This window comes from Balaenoptera borealis, assembly GCF_965194805.1.
Source record: "Balaenoptera borealis genome assembly, chromosome: 13".
Taxonomy (NCBI): domain Eukaryota; kingdom Metazoa; phylum Chordata; class Mammalia; order Artiodactyla; family Balaenopteridae; genus Balaenoptera; species Balaenoptera borealis.
In genome coordinates this window covers 88,908,421-88,926,022 of record NC_138870.1, presented here as the reverse complement: position 1 = coordinate 88,926,022, position 17,602 = coordinate 88,908,421, and the positions used below count along the sequence as shown (strand labels likewise).

The 17,602-nt window shown below is 35.4% G+C and overlaps 1 protein-coding gene across 7 annotated transcripts in view; it reads left to right on the top strand.

Annotated features, from left to right (window-relative positions):
• Positions 1–17,602, top strand: part of SLC41A2 (solute carrier family 41 member 2) — a 133,440-nt gene that overhangs the window by 73,821 nt on the left and 42,017 nt on the right. For all 7 annotated transcript variants that reach the window (XM_082349906.1, XM_082349908.1, XM_082349910.1 and 4 more), the window contains 2 exons: positions 9,023–9,170; positions 14,272–14,351. In XM_082349906.1, the coding sequence (XP_082206032.1) occupies positions 9,023–9,170; positions 14,272–14,351 (228 nt within the window). The remainder of the gene's footprint in view (positions 1–9,022; positions 9,171–14,271; positions 14,352–17,602) is intronic.

Below are 17,602 nucleotides of genomic sequence, written 5' to 3'. Positions count from 1 at the left end.
TGTACCCCAGCCAAACGCAGCCATTTACTGACTCTCATACGCCACCTGTGATTTTTGTCTTTTCTTTCTTATGTCATTCCCCTCCTCCATGAAGGCCAGTCAGAATCCTCATTTTTCAAAACTAAATTCATAAATTTCCCTAATCTTAGGTAATCTTTTTCTCCTCTGAATTCCTATAGCACTTTATTGACACTTCTCTTAAGTCATTCTTTATATTTGGCCAGTCATTATATAGCTTTTTAAGTAAGTGTAGTATCTTCCCTTATGATGGTATAAGCCTCTTGAGGACAAAACTGTGTCTTTATTTTATTTATTTGTTTTGTTGACCCCATAGTGCCATATACATAGTGAATGTTAAATAAATAGCACTTCAGCAAATGTTTTATTCCTTTTGAAAGCTATCCAATTAATGTGAATAGAAATTATTCAGGAAGTGGTATATGTATGGAAAATGAAGGATAGTTATCCCTCTAAACGACTTTGCCACAGTACCTGTCCAATAACATAATAGATTGTAATGAAAAAATGATCCTTTCAATGAGGACATAGTATTAGGAAAATAGCGTATACTGCCTTAGCAAAAAGTATCTAGAAATTAGTATCACCATAAAAAAATTAAAATGGCAACATGTGGCTAGAAAAAATCTATTTCAAATGAAAATAGAAGAGGAGGGACTTCCTTGGTAGTCCAGTGGTTAAGACTCCACCTTCCAATGCAGGAGACACAGGTTCGATACCTGGTTGGGGAGCTAAGATCCCACATGCCTCACGGCCAAAAAGCCAAAACATAAAACAGAAGCAATATTCGAACAAATTCAATAAAGACTTTAAAAAATGGTCCATATCAAAAAAAAAAATCTTAAAAAAAAATAAAAGAGGAAATAGAAAGTCAGTTTAGAGAGTAATCTAAGCTCTAGATTATGATATGCTTACGTATGACTTGCAGAGAAAATATAAAGACATTTATTCATCCATATGGTAATCCTTAAACATGTAGTAATTTTAAAAAGCTATTAAAAGGATCTAACGTTGGGCCGGTAACTGAAATACCTGTACACAATGATTGTTGCCTTTTCTTTTTCTTGTATGCATAATTTTAAAAGGATTTTAAAGACTCTTGTTCAATTATTTATAACTACATGGCTATGTAATTCTTGTATGTACATGATATATACTGATTTGAAAAATTATCAGCTTTTCTCTCTTTAGGCAAGATCTGAGAAGCAAAATGTTGATTCATTTCTCATTTCTCAAGGTTAACTTTAAAAAGATGGCCTAAGAAGCAATAAGGTCTAAGGGCAATAACAGTTGGCCTCAGATTGTTACTTGGGTCCTGTGGAGACTAACAGGGATGCCATCTGGTTATTTACAAAACATTCTAGAGTATCACTGCCTTGATGTGGTGATGTAAGTAGAATGTAAAATTATCGTGCATGTCGCTCTTCTACAGAGTTCTGTTGCACCATATGATCTCAGTTTAGAGTGATTCCTAGAAGGTCAGTCTAGTGAGGAAATTCTGATGGTTATTATAAAGGGCATTTTAAAAAGTGTTTACAACTTTCCATGCCCATTGCTTTCTTGTTTGCACACAAACGGCTAATATATAAAAATGTCACTCATAGCAACTACATATTTCAGAAGAATTTAGGGTGAAAATAATGAATGCTATTAATGAAATTATGTAACAGCAGTTACAAAATGCCACCAACAATCTAGATAAATGTGAAAGCCATGAATCAAAAAGATGGCAGTTATGTTTCACAGTTAAGTGAAATCATAGCAATTTGAACCACTTTAGCTGTGTTAATCCTTACCTTTCTGTAGTTTACCTATATCATGGAATCAGTACCGAGGTACACAGACATTTATTAGGCTTAAAATTCTACAGTTTTATCTATAGTCCTGCATTCGTTTCCATTGCTGCTGTAACAAATTACCACAACCTTGTGGCTTAAAACAACAGTAATTAATTTTCGTACAGTTCTGGAGGTCAAAGTCCAAGATGAGTTTGTTATTCAGGGCTAAAATGAAGGTGTCAGCAGGGCTTGTTCCTTCTGGAGATTTCAGGGGAAATCGTTCCTTAACTTGTTTCATTTTCTGGTAGCTGCTAGCATTCCTTGGCTTGCAGCCACATTACTGATCTCTGCTTCTGTGGTCACATTATTTTGTCTTCTGTAGTCAAATTCCTGTCTACTTCCTGCCTATAAGTACACACCTGTGATTACTTTAGGGCTTACTCATATAATCCAGGATAATCTCCCTATTTCAAATCCTTGACTTAATCACATCTGCAAAGCCCCTTTTGGCATAGAAGGTAACATTCCCTGGTTCTAGAGATTAGGATATGGATGTCTTTGAGGACCATTATTCAGCCTACCACATTACACAAGATGATATACCCAGAAATTAATACAAAATATTATTTTGACTAGTGTCATTTAAATGTATTTGATTTAGAAGGCAGACACTTTTAGGTTTTGATATTAATGCAGAAGTTCATGGTTGGCTTTTAATCAACCAGTTTCTCTTACTGATTGTGTCATTAGTGGTTTTCTAAAAGTAATTCTTTAATTATCTATAAAACACCAATATATCCTAAAAAGAGGAATATTTTAGCACCTTTCCCTTTTTGTATATTTGTAATTTCCACCTAACCATTGGATTAGAATTTAGCCAGGGAAAAGGTAAGAGGGTCCTATACAATTAAACATATGATTTAATTTGGTGGGAGTGGGCATGTTAGATTTGCAGGAAATTGAAATACAATACATTTGCAGTAAATCATTTTAGATATTTTGATTTTACCATGGTTTTCCCATTCTTTTTTTTTAATGTTAAAAAATTTTTTTTGGAGATAATTTTAAACTTATAGAATAGTTGCAAAAATAAAATAGTACAAAAAACCCTGTATACCCTGTACCCATGTTCACCAAATGTTAACATTTTACCCCATTTACTTTATCTTTTATTCTCTCCATCTGTCTGTATGAATATATGTATGTTCTTTATCTTTTATAACGTTGACATTTTTAAAGAATATAGTACTCCCTCCTTTTTTTTCATCGTTGGAACTTTTAAAAATTGAGCTATAATTCAATTATATCATACAATTCACCTTTTAAAAGTGAATAATTCAGTAGTTTTGGCATAGTTATAAGATTGTGAAACCTATTATCTCATTCCAGAACATTTTTATCACCCCAGAAAGAAACTTTAGCAGTCACTCCCCATTCCACCCTCCCCGCAGCACTGGCAACCACTAATCTAGTTTCTGTCTTTATGGATTTGCCTATTTTAGACATTTCAAAAAATGGAATCATACAATATGTGAACTTTTATATCCGGTTTCCTTCAATTAGTATGTTTTCAAGGTTCATGCTTTAGCATAAATCAGTACTGAATAATATTTCATTGTATGGGTTAATAATATGGATGAATAATATTCCATTGTATGGATATATCACATTTTGTTTATCCATTTACCATTAGTTGGACATTTGGGTTACACCCACTTTTTGGCTATTATGAATAATGCTGCTTTGAACATTGTCGTATATGTTTTTGTGTGAACATATGTTTTCAATTCTATTGGTATATACCTAGGAGTGGAATTTCTAGATCATATGATAACTCTTTAACTTTTTGAGGAACTGCCCACTCATTATTTTTTATTTCTTTCCTGAGAAAATTTTCCCCCTCTTTGACAATTCAGGGCAATGATTCTGGAGTTAGGATGGTGAGTGTTTTCTTCAACTTAAGATGTCCTTCCAGAGATGTGATGTTGAGAATAAATTAAAAGCCTGGCATGGTGCTCCTCTCTTGACCTGAAGATGAAATACTAAGACAACCTAGCAGAATAGTTCTTTTCTGTTGTGTTTAGTGGGTTTTAATGCGTTTAGTTTGCTGTTTGAGTCTATAAAGAGATTGTTGGTAACCTTAGTTGTTTTAGGAGGTAAGAATGCTTCCTAATTGGAATGTTATTTCTCCCTATCTAATGGTTTAGCAAGGAGAACTGGAAGGATTTTCCAATAAAAGTTTTTCATCTTTTAAAAAGCTATGGAGAAAATGACTCTATATGTAGCACTAGTCATGTTCCTTTAAATGGAAGGAAATATTTAAATGAATTTTGTTAGCATAATTATTTTGAAGATGTGATGGCAAATCCAGCTAAAGCCATGAGTGTAAAATTTGTTTGGGTATTATTTTAATATTTATAGTAATTGTTCCTACCTGATTTGAAAAAAATTGAGTTTCTAATTTAAACATCTTAATCATAGGTGAGGAGATCTTTAAATATGTTAAAATGATAAAATATAAAACTCAGTCCAAGAGAAGGGTGTGAATGACAGTTGAAGAATTTTGTGAGATGTCAGAAAAATTTAGTAACATTTAACTTAAATCTAAGGCTGTAGGCTACAAAGATTGTGAGATCAACTCTGTGTTTAAGTTATGAATTCCCTACCATACAAAATATGTATTAGAGTCCTTGAGAAAAATGCAGGAGTGTCCTGGCTGAGATGTCTGACAATAATAAAAGCTTGATCAGCTCAAATGGTATTACCAAAAATGTCTTGGGATAATGCAACTGTTTCAGGAATGGGTAGGCAACTTTTAACCCTAGGGAGATTTAGAACTAAGTATAAAAATATTTGAGAATCAAATTTATGGTATGAATGATTTTATGCTAAAGAGGCAGTACACATTTTTAAATATACTTGTTACTTAGCCCATTACAGTAACATGTCCATTTTAAAAGTAATAATTATGTAATTAATTTATTCTTGTGATTGTTAAATAGAAATCTTATCACATTTATATACATTGTATGAATATTTATGAAAACATAAGACTAACCATATTTGTACATATAATTTATTAGATTTAGAAAGATTACTTTAAATACTAGGAAACTTTTGTGAGATAAGTGAAATGTCTAAAGTAAATAGAATATTTCAGGGTATTTAACTAAGTTTATAAATGCAACCAAATATAATTTCAAACTCTTAAAAATAATTTTTGGTTGGATGTTAGACATTGTGAATGTCATGTTAAGTGCTTTACTGTTTTTTTCCTTACAGAGTATTTGTTCTTTTGCTTTTTTAAAAAGTTGAAGTATAGTTAATTTATAATGTTGTGTTAGTTTCAAGTGTACAGCAAAGTGATTCAGTTATACATATACATACATATATATATATATATATATATATGCTCTTTTTCAGATTCTTTTCCATTCTAGGTTATTACAAGATATTGAGTATAGTTCCCAGTGCTATACAGTAGGTCTTTGTTGTTTACCTGTTTTATATATAATAGTGTGTATATGTTAATCCCAAACTCCTAATTTATCTCTCCCCCCCGTCCCCCCCACCCCTCCCCCCTCCATCCCCTTTGGTAACCATAAGTTTGTTTCCTGTGTCTGTGAGTCTACTTATGTTTTGTGAATAAGCTCATTTGTATCATTTTTTTAGATTCCACATATAAGTGATATAGTATGATATTTGTCTTTCTCTGATTTACTTCACTTAGTATGATAATCTCTAGATCCATCCATGTTGCTGCAAATGACATTATTTCATTCTTTTTTATGGTTGAGTAATATTCCATTGCATATCTTCTTTATCCATTCATCTGTTGATGGACATTTAGGTTGATTCCATGTTTTGGCTATTGTAAATAGTGCTGCAATGAACATTGAGGGTGCATGTACCTGTTCGAATTATGGTTTTCTCCAGATATATGTCCAGGAGTGGGATTGCTGGATCATATGGTAACTCTACTTTTAGTTTTTTAAGGAATCTCCATACTGTTCTCCATAGTGGCTGTACCAATTTACATTCCCACCAACAGTGTAGGAGGGTTCCTTTTTCTCCACACCCTCTCCAGCATTTATTATTTGTAGACTTTTTATTGATGGCCATTCTGACTGGTGTGAGGTGATAACTCATTGTAGTTTTGATTTGCATTTCTCTAATAACTAGCGATGTTGGGCATCTTTTCATGTGCCTGTTGGCCATTTGTATGTCTTCTTTGGAGACATTTTTATTTAGGTCTTCTAACCATATTTTGGTTGGGTTGTTTGTTTTTTGGATATTAAGCTATACGAGCTGTTTGTATATTTTGGAAATTAATCCCTTGTCAGTCGCATCATTTGCAAATATTTTCTCCCATTCTGTGGGTTGTCTTTTTGTTTTGTTTATGGTGTCCTTTGCTGTGCAAAACCTTTTAAGTTTAATAGGTCCCATTTGTTTATTTTTGTTTTTGTTTCCATTACTCTAGGAGACAGAGCCAAAAAAATATTGCTGCAGTTTATGTCAAAGAGTGTTCTGCCTACGTTTTCCTCTAGGAGATTTATAGTATCCAGTCTTACATTTAGGTCTTTAATCCATTTGAGTTTGTTTTTGTATGTGGTGTTAGAGAATGTTCTAATTTCATTCTTTTACATGTAGCTGTCCAGTTTCCGCAGCACCACTTATTGAAGACACTGTCTCTTCTCTATTGTATGTTCTTGCCTCCTTTGTTGTAGATTAATTGACCATAAGTGCGTGGTTTTATTTCTGGGCTTTCTATTCTGTTCCGTTGATCTATATGCCTGTTTTTGTGCTGGAACCATACTTTTTTGATTACTGTAGCTTTGTAGTATAGTCTGAAGTCAGGGAGTGTGATTTTTCCAGCTTCGCTCTTCCTTCTCAGGATTGCTTTGGCTATTTGGGGTCTTTTGTGTTTCCATACAAATTAAAAAATTTTTTGTTCTAGTTCTGTGGAAAATGCTATTGGTAATTTGATAGGGATTGTGTTGAATCTGTAGATTGCCTTGGGTGGCATGGTCATTTTAACAATATTGATTCTTCCAATCCAAGAACACAGTATATCTTTCCATCTGTTTGTGTCGTCTTCAGTTTCTTTCATCAGCATCTTATAGTTTTCATGGACTTTGTTCTTGTAGGCAGCTGTTTGTGGATTAGTTTGAGCCTTATGGGGCTTGGTTTTAAGCTTCACTGCACTAGATCTAGCTGTGATTATATAGTGGCTAGTACTCTGCATTGTGGAATAGATCTAGAGTAGACATTACACTAGGGCTAGCCCTACTACTATGAAGTGTCCCTTCTCTGGTCTCCAGTGAATGTTCTCAGTTTTCAAAGAGGCACTCCTCTCTAGGGGGTTAGATCTCAAATGACTTCTAGCCCTTTGTACACTCTGGGAATTTTTTTAGTTTACAACTCCCCAATTGTCTTGGCTTAGCCTTGTGGAATTCACCCTATGCATGCATGGCTTGGTATTCAGTTTGCAGGCTCCCTCTCTAATAGCTTCCTCTTCTCCAGTATTCTTCCCTGTAAATTCCTGCTGCCTTAGACTCACTCTGCTGAAATTCTCCCTTCCTGAGCTGTGGTCTGGAATGTGCCTTTAGTAAGAAAGCCCAGGCTATTGTAGGGCTTATCTCATTTCTTTCCCCTCTCTCAGGGATCACAGTCCTGCAATACCGGTTGTCAGTGTCTGAAAACAGTTTATTATCTATCTATCTACATATATTTATAAATCTTCTAGTAATTTCCAAAAGCACATTTCATATTTTGCTCAGAGATGGCATACATCATGTCTACAAAGCAAGACAAATAGCCAAGCACAAAGTCAATAAGCTTTCCCAAACTCTCTCTATAGGAAAGCATTAACAAGAAAGGGGAGAGAATGAATAATTGTGATCAAGTAAGACAATCTGTCACAGAGAGGTATAAAAAAAAATCCTGGCACTCTGTTATCTGAGTATGTCACAAATAGAAAGATGTTAATAACAATGGCAATGATGATTATGATGCTAGTAAGTGTTCAGTAAATGTTAACTATGTGCCTGGGTGCTATTCTAGTTAAATTACATGTGTTAATTCTCTTAAGACTCACAATAACACCATGAAATAGTTATAATAATTTTTACCATTTTATAGATAAGGAAATATAAATTTATAAAAGTTAAATTTCTTTTTTTAAAATTTTATTTATTATTTTACACAGCAGGTTCTTATTAGTTATCTATTTTATACATATTAGTGTGTACATATCAATCCCAATCTCCCAATTTATCACACCACCCCCACCCCCCTGCCATTTTCCCCCCTTGGTGTCCATACGTTTGTTCTCTACATCTGTGACTCTATTTCTGCCCTGCAAACCGGTTCATCTGTACCATTTTTCTAGGTTCCACATATATGCGTTAATATACGATATTTGTTTTTCTTTTTAGAAGTTAAATTTCTCGTCCAAGGTAAGTTGTAACATCAGATGTGAAACTAAGTAGTCTGGCCAAACTCTGGTTAATATAGTATACTATATTCTGTCTTTGCATATTAAATGTTCTGAGTAATTTTGCAGTGAAGAAATCTGTTTATCTTTATTAAACCTAGTATTTCAATTTCATTTTGGTTATTGGAACACTATTCAGAATTAGGAGGATATCTATTATCAATCCATTGGCCAATATTCCATGGAATGCTTGTGCTATAAGATCCTGATGGGTAAAAACAATGTCCTATTAGACTTTATAGTTTGGAGTTAAGAGCACTAACTTCAGTGTCAGACAGATGTCATTTTCTCCCAATTCTTGCTATTTCTTAGTGGTGCTCTTAAGCTCCTAAGCCTCAGTTTCTTCATAAGGTAGGAATGAGTTTCTACCTCATACTTGTGAGGACAATTAAGTGAGACAATGAACATAAAGCATTTAGCACAATATTTGGCAAATGGTAGGAGCCAAGTAATGTTAGATTTTTTTACTGTTGTTATTCTTGTTATTATTACTGTTGTTGTTCACATCCAGGTCACATAACTATTTCAATAAATGTTGAATTAATGTATTAGTTTTCAGTTACATTATTTAACATTTTTACCTTATCTATAGTTTTCAATTTGTTTGACATTTATAGAAAGTATATAGCATGAGTATGTTTGATAACATATCTTCTGGTAAACTTTTAATACTTACATTTGCTACATGGTTATAAGAGAGATTGAAATGTTGTCTCTTTTTGAATTTTAGAGACCTATTACTACATTCCTCCATTAGTTGGTGTCTTTTTCTTGGCTCTAACTCCTATCTGGATTATAATAGCTGCCAAACATCCAGCCACAAGAACGGTTCTCCACTCAGGCTGGGAGCCTGTGATAACAGCTATGGTTATAAGTAGGTTAGTATTAAAGTGTGTGTTTGTGTGTGCGTGTGTGGGGCAGTTATTCTATATGCATGTATCTATGTATATATTAAAACAAACCAATTGCCTGTTTTTATTTCTTAGGTCAGTCATTTTATACAGTCAGTTCTTTATTATCCCAAGTAATAGGGATATAGTGACAAGAGTTATTGAAATCAGTGGATGTATGGAATCTCATTTGCTACCAGTTTCAAACTTTTCCCCAACCAAATCCTTACCAGATTGATGATTAAAATTTAGTGGTGTTTGTCTTTGTCTGTGTGAGTTTTAACCTGACAAGGACACTACTTATTTTGAACAGTAAGTTGCTCAGATAAGTATCAGAAAACCTTAGAAATGTACATACCATTTGACTACGCCACTTCTAGGACTCTGACAGGACTTAAAGATATAATTATGGATCTATGCAAATGATTAAGTTGTAAGGATCTTCATCACAGTGGAATTTTTAATAACAAAAAAGAGAGGGAGAACACCTTAGATGTCTAGCAATCAGATGTTGATTGAATAAATTGTGGCATAGTCACAAAATGGAATATTAGTCAGCCATCAAGAGTAACACTGTAACATTCCTTTGATGTGGAAAGGTGTTCGTTATACATTTGGTGAAAGGAGAAAGCTAGAAAAGAGTATGAATTTCCTATTAAAGATGGTAGATTGACACGTTTATCTTCTTCCTTATTGAAGCTATTAAAATGACAGTAAAAGAATAAAAAAGCTATACAACCACAAAAACAGAAGGGGAGCAGGGAGGACAGTAGGTGAAAGATTTAACAAAATCAGTAAGATAGAAATCGGTTCTATGGTTGTTAACTGAACTATCAGAATGAAAAAAGCTAAAACCTAACTGCCTGCAGGAAAAGGGAACACCGATAAGAAGCAAGCTGAACTGAGCCTCAGAAACCCCAAAAGGTGGAGGATTTAGAGGCACTAAGAACTTCTGAAAGCTGAAATGAAGGAGATTGGTTGAAAGTTAAAGTAAGAAGCAGTTAGATCCTAAAAGCCGTTTGCTAGCTTGACCACCCAGGTGACTGCCCCCTCCCATTCTATAGAAGACAAAAATTAACTCTGGAGAGGCTGAATCATAGAGCCTCTGGATTTAGAATCACCTGCACCAGTGAGGCTGTGGATTAAACACTGTATAAAAAACAAGGATTAAGGAAAAGTCTACATGCTGAACAATGAAAACCTGATCCCACTTCCTTTTCTTTTCTCATAGAATGCTGGCACTCTGGCTTTTACCCCCAGGCAAAAAATTAGATAATTCCTTTCTGGGGAAACTCATCAGCTCAAAAGAAAAACCTGCAAAAACTGACCCTGTGGGTCCTTTAGTGAAAGAGCTACATGCCCATCTGATCATTCTTCAGTGAGGCCCGCCTGCTGACAAGTTCTGCCCTTGTGCACAGAGAGCTCCAGATATGCTTTGCAGTGTCCCTTAAGGAGGAGCAGACAGTAAACGGTCGCCAGACATTTGATTAAGGCTTTTAACATGACAGAGACAAAAAAAAAAAAAAAAAAAAATCGTTCCCCAAAAACTGCAAGCATAGTTGAAAAGTCTCAAAAAACGATCACCAGTATCCTCAGAGAAATTAGAGAAGTTATGGCATCTACAATGTAAGAACAGAATGCTCTAATAAGGAGGATTTGAAAAATTGGAAGAGCTCTTGGGAATTTAAAAATCTATAAATAGTAGAAACAAAAAGAATCAGAAGAAAAATCTTGAGGGTAGAGTTGAGGAACTATCCTGGAAAGTAGATCAGAAAGCAAAGAGGTGGACAATTGGAGCAAATAGTAAGGAGAGGAAATTATCAAAGAAATAATACAATAAAATTCCCCAGAATTGAAAAACATGGGCTTCCAGATTTAAAAGGCCCCCTGAGTACCTCGCACAATGAGTAGGAGGGACCCCAAGCAAAGCACATTATCATAAATCCCAAAAGCTTCCAGAGAGAAAAGTCCAGTTGCATATAAGGGATTGGGAATTGGAATGATGTCCAGCTTCAACACCAAGTGATTCCCTCAAAATTCTGAGGGAAAATTGTTTTGAACATAAAACGTGCTCACTGTATCAAGCAAACATAAGGGTAGACTCAAGAAGCTTTCAGACATGCAGGAATTCAAAAAATTTATTTCCTGTATACCCTCTCATATAAAAGCTGAGAGAAGATGTCTATCAAAATGAGGAAATAATCAAGAAAGAAGATGACATGGGAATGAGGAAACCTGTGACAGCATGTGGTTCATTTTTCTATGATGTAGATTGTGTTTTCCTGGAGGATTCGGGCAACAGGATCCCATGAAATGTTGGGACCTGGTCATAGTACATAAACCAAGGCCCATCGTGGGGAGGTGAAGGGAAGGTACAGAATGACAGCTGAGCATCAGACCTACAGAGCAACTGTCCAGGTTGGCAAGACAGTGACCTTAAGAAGGAATGTCTCTAAGGAAAAAAAAGGGGAACTGATTGGTTACCTGATGAGTTTGTATTCAGAGGCCATTCATTAACTTTGTTACAAATTTGATTCTGAATTAGTAATAAGTACCTAAAATATTAAGAAAAATATGAGACAAGGCAAAACAGTACAAATGGGGAGATCTCATAACACACTCTGTGGCCCAGTTGTGAATAATGATTTCATTGTTAAAATAAAGTAAAACCTAAATATTTCACCAAAAATTATAATATAACCAGATTGGCAGGATAGAGGAAGGAAGGGAATTGTGAAGGGACTAAAGTGGGGAGGGAAGGGTAAGAGAGACTAAATGCTCACCTGCCATAGTGGACGTCATTAGGTAAATGTCTAAAATTAAAAATCAAGAAATAGCAGTATAAACATGCTGTTTAGAAATAGAGGATTAAATGCCAGAAGAAACAGTTAAAGAAGTTAAAAAGAATTGCTAGTGGAGAGCAGGATGTGGTGTTAGGGCTAGGGGCTATTTTATAAGCTTTGTGGTACTTTCGCCTTTTAAATGATGCACGTATGTTTGTTTGATAAAAATAAAATTTAAGGGCTTCCCTGGTGGCGCAGTGGTTGAGAGTCTGCCTGCCAATGCGGGGGACGCAGGTTTGGGCCCTGGTCTGGGGGGATCCCACATGCCGTGGAGCAACTAGGCCCGTGAGCCACAACTACTGAGCCTGCGCGTCTGGAGCCTGTGCTCCGCAACAAGAGAGGCCGCGACAGTGAGAGGCCCACGCACCGCGATGAAGAGTGGCCCCTGCTGGCCGCAACTGGAGAAAGCCCTCGCACAGAAACGAAGACCCAACACAGCCATAAATAAATAAATAAATAAATAATTTTAAAAAACTGTTTAAAAAATAAAATAAAATTTAATAAAAGTGAAGAAAACTACTTTTAGAGTTTGAGTTTTTATTTTTAAAAATATACATGTTTTGGACTTCCCTGGTGGCACAGTGGTTAAGAATCCACCTGCCAATGCAGGGGACACAAGTTCAAGCCCTGGTCTGGGAAGATCCCACATGCCACGGAGCAACTAAGCCCGTGCGCCACAACTACTGAGCCTGCTCTCTAGAGCCCGCGAGCCACAACTACTGAGCCCACGTGCCATAACTACTGAAGCTCATGAGCCTGGAGCCCGTGCTCCACAGCAAGAGAAGCCACCACAATGAGAAGCCTGCGCACTGCAACGAAGAGTAGCCCCGCTCACCTCAACTAGAGAAAGCCCAGCAACAAAAAAGAAAGCGTGCAGCAACAAAGGCCCAACACAGCCAAAAATAAATAAATTTATTTTTAAAAATATTTATATATACATGTTTAAAAATGTCTGGGAGGCTACATATCAACATGGTAGCAGTATAACCCTGAGTGATGTAACTACGGTTGATTTTTATTTTCTTCTCTTTGTTTGTATTTTCTAATTTTTCTATGATAAGTTTTTATCACCTGGGTAATAAAAATATTTAAAAATGTATTTTAGCAAGTGTTCATGTTATATACACAACATGATCTGTGTGTTTGGGCAGGGAGATTTATTATTTGACATGTAACTAGTTTATTCTATAAAATACATATTTTTTTAAATTACGTAGTAAAATATTTCTAAGGATGACTGTTTTTAGACTTTATAGTATACCTTTTAATGGGAACTTCTAGCAGTTTAGGCATATTTAGCCATTTATTTATATTATTAAAGAATTAAAATAGTAAAGATTTAATAATTTCCTAATATTAACTCTCAGGTAGTGGTAAGAACATTTGATCTGACACTTTGACCATAAACCCTGTTCTGTGACAGCATATAGTTCATTTTTCTGTAATGTGAATTGCATTTTCCTGGAAGATTTGGCAACAAGATCCCATGAAATACTGGGACTGACACTGTTTTATAGTATGTAGACCAACAGACTGAAGTTAACCAATTGATAATGGTCTTGGAAACAAACAAACAAAAAATCTCCAAGCTCCATTGAGACACTGAGAGTGTATATCTTGCCACTGTATAGCTATATGTTATTTTTCCAGACCTCTGTTCTTCAGATCAGCTCTTTCTATGGCTGCAACTCATTGTTTTAATTTACCAATGGTCAGACACTGTAATCTACTGTATCTAGTTTTAACACAATAAAAGTCATCTCTTTAATGGCTTACTTACTTCAAATATGAAAAGATACTCTTTAAACATTTTTTTAAATTATAAGGGTAATAAATGCACATGGTTTTTAAAAACCTAATTAGTACAGAAGGATATAAAATGACCATGAGTCTCCTGTCAGTGTCATCCCTAGGGGTGGACATTGTTAATAATTTCTTACATGTCCTTCCAGACATTTTAATGTACTTAAATTATATGCTTTTTTCCTTTTTACATGTAACGTATGTAAACATGTAGACCAGAAGGAGAGCCCTGAAACGTGGGGCTACAGCTTATGCCATGTTTTGTTTTCAACATTTTGCTTTTGACAGTGATTTTTACTTTGAATATTTTTTCTTTTTACTCAATTTTTTAAATGTCTAAATATTTTATGTTTAAAAGTAGGGGTGTTTGTATATAAAGAACAACTTCAAATTAGTACATTTCCTTTCCCCTTCCCTAAATTGTATGCTTTTGTTTCTTTCAGCATTGGGGGCCTTATTCTGGACACAACTGTATCTGATCCAAACTTGGCTGGGATTGTTGTTTACACACCAGTTATTAATGGTAAGAATTAGATATACTGTTTCATAATGATATCCTATCTCTCTATATTCTTAGGTACGAACAGGAACCTCTGAGTTCAGATTTTAAGAGGTCTATCTTCCCATTCTATTCATTTGATTTTCAGTGCCAGGTTGTTGCTCATGGTGGAAACTACACTGTATGTTCTCAGTATGCAGAACACATTTTTGAAAAGAACTCTCGCTTAATCTTATCTCTAGATATTAGTTTGAGAATCAGACATACCTGATTTTTAAGATTCCTGTGGCAAAATAGGATATTCCAATTCCATATTATCATTAACTTTGGGCTTACCTGCTTTCTTGTGCTGCTGTGTTGCTATGCCTGTCAATTTTCGTGGCTAAATTAGAGTTAGCTAGGTTTAAGCATTGCTGGAGTCAATTCACTCCATTAAAATCTATCACTCCTCTGCTGATCCCTTTCAAATCTGCCTTGTATTTTTTCTTATCTATAAAATGGGAATTATAATACTTAAATTCACAGGGGTTTTTATATGAATTCCATTTAAAAAGACAAATTTAATCCAGTCCTACTGGCTTTTGGGCTGGCAGTCATTAAATTGGATTTCGGTATAGCCTAAGCCAAGATAATTTAAAATAATGCTACCTGGGGAAAACCGTATCACAGGATATATGACACATTTAATATAAATTACTTTTGTATATTTATGGATAAGAAAATATGTTATACAAAGGCAACTTCTCTAAAATCTAATTTCATATCTAAAATTTTTACTGAACATTTTAATTTTGGGGTACCTGAACAAATTTCCCCTAGAGATGCCCCTCCCAGTTTTCCTGGTACCACCATTCTCCCCATCACCTGCCTTTAACATCATGGACCCATTTGATTCAACCTGGCTCTTTCATTCTCTTTGAATAGATAATGACCAAATCTTGTCTATTTGTACATTAGCATAATTCACTTGTTCATTTATTTATATAACAAGTATGTCTTACTACTGTAGTCTACTAATGTCTCAGTTCAACCATCATTTAAGTAATAAAGTAGGCTTCCTGACTCACTCCCTATTCAATGCAAATTGAACGTCACTAGTAGACGGGTCTACCTTAAACATTGTTTGTATTACATTAGTTTTAAGATGATGAACTTGACAGTGGTTTCCTCCTACCTGTCAAATTAAATTAGAACTCTTCTGCCTAGCTATCAAGGCTCTCTCTATATGCTCTTGGACGCACACAACTTTATCCTTTATCATTGAGACTTGCTTCTTGCATTGTGGCCATACAGAGATCTAATTTTCACTGCCTGGAATAACTATCACTTTCTTTCCCCCTGTCTGAATCCTCTTCAGTGACTATTACTTGATGAATTTACTAGCATGAATATTACCCAACAATGACTGTTAGAACTGTATTGCCCAGCATCTCAGTGAGAAATTTAACTTAAATTACAACCCGGTTATTAGTAAGATTTTAGTGAGTATCTCTGTTATTTTGCCTTTTACAAGAAACAGTTTGCTAAAGTGCCCTCATTGGAAGTCTGTGCATGGCATGGCATAGTGGTAAAATCTTTTTTCTATCTCAGTAAGTAAACCTCTTAGTTGGGTATCACAGTGAACACATCTTATATTACATTATGCTCTTTAAAAACATTGATTGAGAAAATTCACTCCATGCTTCTCAAAAAAGGTGTAACTTCTGAGAATTGAATTTCGTTTTAAGTGTGCTGAGTTGTACTATTTAAAAGACCCCTCCCTGTTTTATCACCATCATCATCATCTGCTATTTTTTTCACATTCATTTACTTATTTATTATTTATTAATTTATTTTGGCTGCGCTGGGTCTTTGTTGTGGCGTGCAGGATCTTTAGTTGCAACATGTGGACTCTTAGTTGCGGCATGTGGGCTTCTTAGTTGAGGTATGCGGACTTCTTTAGTTGCTGCATGCAAACTCTTAGTTGTGGCATGCATGCGGGATCTAGTTCCCCACCAGGGATCGAACCCAGGCCCCCTGCATTGGGAGCGCAGAGTCTTACCCACTGTACCACCAGGGAAGGCCCCATCATTTGCTATTTAGTGAGTACCTACTCTGTGGCAGATTACTTTTAGGTCTTTTATGCATGTTATGTTATTTAATCCTCAAATAAAGATAAGGTCTCATATCTAGCAAATGGTGATTTAAACCCAGATCTGCTTGATATCCCAAAGCCTGTGACTATTTTCCTTCAAAATGAACAGCTACTAATTTATGTTATATTAGATACAGGAATACACACTTTGTTTAAAGTAAGGCATATCTGTGTTGATACTGCGATTAGGGTATCTTTTAACGCTTATTAACATCTCTCAGAACCAGTAACATTTTTAAAAATATATTTCATGTAACAATATGTTAAGATTTGGTAATTGCTGGATAAATAAATGCATGAGTTAAGGAACATGCTTTGTTTTGCTGCAAAGTACGTGTCACCGAATTTGAAGTTATCTTATTAAATAACACAACTTAGATTATACCCGAAACATTTCATATACTTAGGAACTGGTGAAGTGCATTAAAAAAAGGCAAAAAAAACCAGAAACAGAAAAATGGTTCTTACTATTTGTATAAAAAACTAGCAGTGATGGCAACGTTTATTACTTTCCTTAACAATTTCTCCTGTGTGTAACCATAGAAATTGGTTTCTCAGCATTTCCTCCTCTTTGGTATATTCTACAAGCTTTTTAGATAGGAGTGAATATTTATAAATTTATTTATTTATTTATTTATTTTTGGCTGCATTGGGTCTTTGTTGCTGCACGCAGGCTTTCTCTAGTTGCAGCGAGTGGGTGCTACTCTTCGTTGTGGTGTGCGGGCTTCTCATTGCGGTGGCTTCTCTTGTTGAGCACGGGCTCTAGGCGCGTGGGCTTCAGTAGTTGTGGCACGCGGGCTCAGTAGTTGTGGCTCACGGGCTCTAGAGCGCAGGCTCAGTAGTTGTGGCACACGGGCTTAGTTGCTCCGCGGCATGTGGGATCTTCCTGGACCAGGGATCGAACCCTTGTCCCCTGCATTGGCAGGCGGATTCTTAACCACTGTGCCACCAGGAAAGCCCGGAGTGAATATTTAGATAGGGCCTCTTTAGATACTGAAAGAAATTAGCAATCCCAGGAGTGAATATTTTGTGGACAGAAAGAGTTGAGCTAGAGATCAATTGGTTAGAAGAGGGATGAACTCAGTTAGTGTAGCCAGGATGTCTAAATAAATGAAGGCATAGCCTTAGATGGAACGTTATA